At 36.8% G+C, this 4,616-nt stretch overlaps 1 protein-coding gene across 1 annotated transcript in view; it reads right to left on the reverse strand.

The window, feature by feature from the left end:
• Positions 1-1,275: 1,275 nt before the first annotated feature.
• Positions 1,276-4,616, reverse strand: part of LOC131956195 (CD209 antigen-like) — a 10,774-nt gene continuing 7,433 nt past the window's right edge. Inside the window, exons 8-10 of the mRNA XM_059320611.1 lie at positions 3,274-3,298; positions 1,550-1,584; positions 1,276-1,412 (exon numbers count right to left, since the gene is read on the reverse strand). Of these exons, the coding sequence (XP_059176594.1) occupies positions 1,276-1,412; positions 1,550-1,584; positions 3,274-3,298 (197 nt within the window). The remainder of the gene's footprint in view (positions 1,413-1,549; positions 1,585-3,273; positions 3,299-4,616) is intronic.

Genomic DNA, 4,616 nt, shown 5'->3' on the forward strand with positions numbered 1-4,616 from the left:
AAATAAGTCCTAAATTTGCTGAAGCTTTTTCGGTGCCCTAGTCTAACCTGAGTGACAAAAGTCTTCCCGGCGCCGCAGGCGTTTTAAATTTGGCAGGATCCTGCCTTGGGGCTACCGAAAATGGGGGCCGGTGGGGGTTGGCCAACAAGTCCTCGACGAAGGGTCAAAACTGACCACGACTGACCGGCGCCTTATAAGAGCTATATATCGAAAAAAAAATTAAAATGAATCGCCCTTTTGTATAAGCTATCGGTCAGCCTCTGCTCGCACGGCGAGGGCTAAAACAAAAGACCACCAGTGACATTCTCCTTTCATCAGCTAAATCAGGGGTCTCCAAACTACGGCCCGCGGGCCGGATGCGGCCCGCGAGGTCCTCTCATCCGGCCCGCGGAGATCATTTTGTCCACGGAAAAAAAAAACATTTGTTGGTGATGGCTGCGGAACTTTGCTCAGAAAAATCACGACATGTCAGAAATAAACTGGCCCCTGAACTGAAATTTGATAGTCAATGCGGCCCTCGGACTGAAAAATTTGGAGACCCCTGAGCTAAATAAAAAAATGCCTGATATTTTGTGAGGACGTAGACCGCCCCTGGAGGGTTACAAAAAAAAAAAACGTTATGCCCGTCGGAAAAAAAACATTATGGTCGTTAAATATGCCCAGATACCGTATTTTCTTATATAAGCATAGCAACTGTTTGTGAAAAGAAAGTTAGCAATGACTACGTCATTCGGTCAATTTATAAGGGAAGTAACTGTTTAAAATAAATATTTTTCAATTTTATATTATTTTAAACACAAACAGAAAATGACGAAACATAGCATTTATTTGAAAAATATTTGTGTTAAGGATTAAAGTATTTATCCTAATTAAATTGTAGTAATTAATTTTAAAAGTCCATATAATATAACTAATGAGTTATACTATACCTTCGTAGTTCTAATTAGGTTTCAAGTAATAAAAAACGAACATTCCAGCAAAATTCTTAAAATTACTATTACTGTTTAATCTTAAGCTTTCCATATCAGCCAATCACTAATTAATTAAGCATTCCAACTCTCAAATGTTTTTTAAAACATAAGCGAAGCTAGGCAGAATGCCTGGTTGGGTCATATTTAAACAAAACTACACTTTTTATTTGTAACAAATATATTAAATAATAAAATCATGTCCATATTTCTATGATCAGGTGATTCCTTGCACATTTGTATATCAATTAGATACTTTTGTATCATAAAATTTGGATGCATATTGTTGGAGGCAATTTGCTTTCCTTTAGATATTTTGATATATCGAGCTGTTGTAGTCTATGGGCAAGTCATAGTTATGTGTTGGGTCATTGTCTTGATCTTCCTTTATATGTTTACATATTCTTTGTATTGTTTCGTTAACAGTGTCATAATTCTCTTCGCCTGTTAAAATCAGAACAGTAAATTGTCATACGAAATAGTTTAAAAAGAACAAATATTAAAAGTTCTTTTAAACCTAAAAGAATTATCTCAGTAATTTGAATTACGGGAGAATTATTTATAAAATATTGTTTACTTACTTTTGTTTGTGGAATCGGTTTGCGTTCCACATTCTCTGTGAAAATAAAAACATTTTATTTTATATTTTTGATAACAACGTGCATTTCTTTAATTATCGGCGTATTAATTGTATTAATTGTAGAGGATAACACATTTTGCAAAGACCATGTATATTACTGTGTTTTGTAAAATATAACTAACAGCTGTTTAATCCAGTTGTGCACACTGACACGCCGTTTAGGGTAATCAATTACGTCGCACACTATATATGACAAACTACCACAAAAGGGTTACAAAATACAAGCCTAAATAAAACAATAATACTAAAAGTGTTTAATCCAATTACGACTAGCTACACAAACACGGGCTATTCTAAATACTAACACAAACTAGTTTTAATGTTATGATACAGTGGCTATATAAAGTACCAGTAGCGTAGCGAGGGGGGGGGGGCGGGGGGACATATGTCCCCGGGCGCCGACCTTAGGGGGCCCCAAAATGGGTTGGAAAAATAAATTGAAAGGTTGAGGGGATGCAAATTGAAAGTTTGGGGGGGGGGGGGGTGCAAATCGAAATCTTGAGGGGGTGGGGGGTGCAAATCGAAATCTTGAGGGGGGTGCAAATCGAAAAGTTTGTCCCAGGGCGCCGGGAAGGGTCGCTGCGCCTCTGTAATACACTAACCTGGTAGAACAACTAGACTGAACTGAAGCGATCACACACCGTATATACTCACACACTAACAAGTACTAACTGGAATACGATTACGTGACTGTAACAACTCACAGCACCAGGATTAAACAGGGACGAACGGGAGGGGGGGGGACACAAAGTAGCCTACAAAGTACAAACAAAATTCACCCCCATCCATCTTTTCACTGATTCACTACATAACCCTCTTAGATAAAATTAACCGTATAACGTATTAGATTTGTTACTACACAATAGGAAACTTTTAGTGGTATAAAATATTCAAGGATATGCCAGAGTAGGACAAGGTGGCTTTTGCAAACCGAAGAATAAACCTCTAAGGGGAATGATTTTATACTATAATGTTGCTCTGTTGTCTCTAGAAATAGGTACTATTCATAGATGGGTGAAAGCAATAAATATCAAACCCAAAGAAGATCGAACAATAGGCAGACGTAAACTAAGATCGATTGATAATAATCAGCCAACCAACAACAGCTTGAAGTTTAGACATGGAAGCAGAACACATCAGACAAGAATGCAAGAAGGTTGGAAAAGAGAAATATAAATTATTTGAGTTCAAATATTTTCTGTGCAATTCTTGCGGGAACATCCATAGCATCCATATATTTAAGCACATTATGTTTAAGTTTCCTATGTTCATTTTAGATGCAGATTTTGAAATGTTGGTCTTTTTTATGTCAACAATTTTAGTATCACCGCTCTGATTTGCGTATCATTTGTACCATTTGTATTTCAACTTTTACAATGGGCTTTAATATAGTATATTCCATGTATTTATATTTCATACTTATTTTGTGCTTAACTTTATAAAAATGTAGATACATACAAAAACTGCAATTTGTTCATTACTTCTATGATATTAGTATTTCATTTAAATACATCGAAATTCAATGAGGTGAGTGCAATGGTTTATACGAAAAACAATTTTTTTTTTTTTTTTTTTTTGTTTTTTTTTTTTTTTTTTTTTTTTGTAAAAAGAAAAATAAATGTCAAAAAATGTTGTTGAAATTCCAGCAAGTAAATGATTCCTTACCTTCGTGACCTTCGTCTCTTTGTCACTAAAATGGTAAAAAAAGTGTGTTATTTTGAGATTTTTTATATGAGTTTGCTTTCATAATATATTAGGTAAAAAAAAAAAGCTTTAGTGCCAAGGATTAACTTTACACGAAAAACACATTTTAATAGTTTATTTTACACATGCAATAGCTTTAATGATAAGTGATGACCTGGTTGATTGTATGAGGTCACAGTGGTAAAAAAAACCTCAACTAATAGAGGTCTCAGATATCAAAGAACTGCTTGTTTCCAGATGTTCTTTATTAAATAAAGCAGGGGTCTCCAAACTTTTCAGTCCGAGGGCCGCATTGACTATGAAATATCAGTTCGGGGGCCAGAGTTTCTTTAAGGCATCTCTTCGGGGAGGGGGCGCCCCCCCCCCCTCCCAAAGAACGTTTACCGAAATATAATTTATATAGAAATATTAACAAATTTAAGTGTCCAAGGCCTACCCCCCCCCACCCAACCCCCACGGAGAAAAAGTCTGGAAGAAACGCTTTCGGGTGTCAATAACACACTCGAGGTCCATGTTTGCTCTCAAATTGTTCTTCACGTATTTCTTTCTTGAAAATGTTTGTTCACACAGGTATGTTGTTTCAAAATTTGAAAGGTACTTTGATGCAGAACTTTTAATATTAGGAAAGTCTTCCTTGTGCAAAAACTTATGAAAATTAATCTGCCCTTCTTTGAAAGTGTAAGGAAGTCATTTTCTTGCAATTCAATGACCTTCAACTGCAGTTCATCTTTGCAACTGGCCACATTGCTTCAAATGGGCTTTGAAGCAGTCTCACTTCTTCTGCCTTTGAAGCCAAGGCAGAGAACCTACTGAAACTAGATTTCCCTCTCTTGCCGTTTTAGATACAGAAAATTTAAATGACTAGTTATGTCTGCAGCAGTGGCCACTTTCTATACCCACTCTAATGAACACAAGATGTTGAGGTGGAACAACTGTCCAGCGACTCATCCATTGCAATTGAAAAATGGCGAAGCTTGCTTGCATTTTTCGCTATTTGAGTCACGATGTTTTCACCAATGTCTGCAACACAGCAGGCAATGGTATTTGCACCCACAGCTATATTTTCAAATTGTTTTGAATTTTCTGTGCAAAGTTCCTCAGTCATCTCTAAGAACATTTATTAAGTGGACAAAAAGATCGTCGCGGGCCGGATGAAATGACCTCGCGGGCCGCATCCGGCCCGCGGGCCGTAGTTTGGAGACCCCTGAAATAAAGGATAAGGAAGTGCACAGAAAGCGAGAAACAGGAGTGAACGGGTAATAACGCGCATTACTTGTTAAGAAGTAATAATTAAATGAATTTGA

The sequence above is a fragment of the Physella acuta genome, unplaced genomic scaffold, assembly GCF_028476545.2.
Source record: "Physella acuta isolate Inbredline_101_S28 unplaced genomic scaffold, ASM2847654v3 ptg001133l, whole genome shotgun sequence".
NCBI classification, from domain to species: domain Eukaryota; kingdom Metazoa; phylum Mollusca; class Gastropoda; family Physidae; genus Physella; species Physella acuta.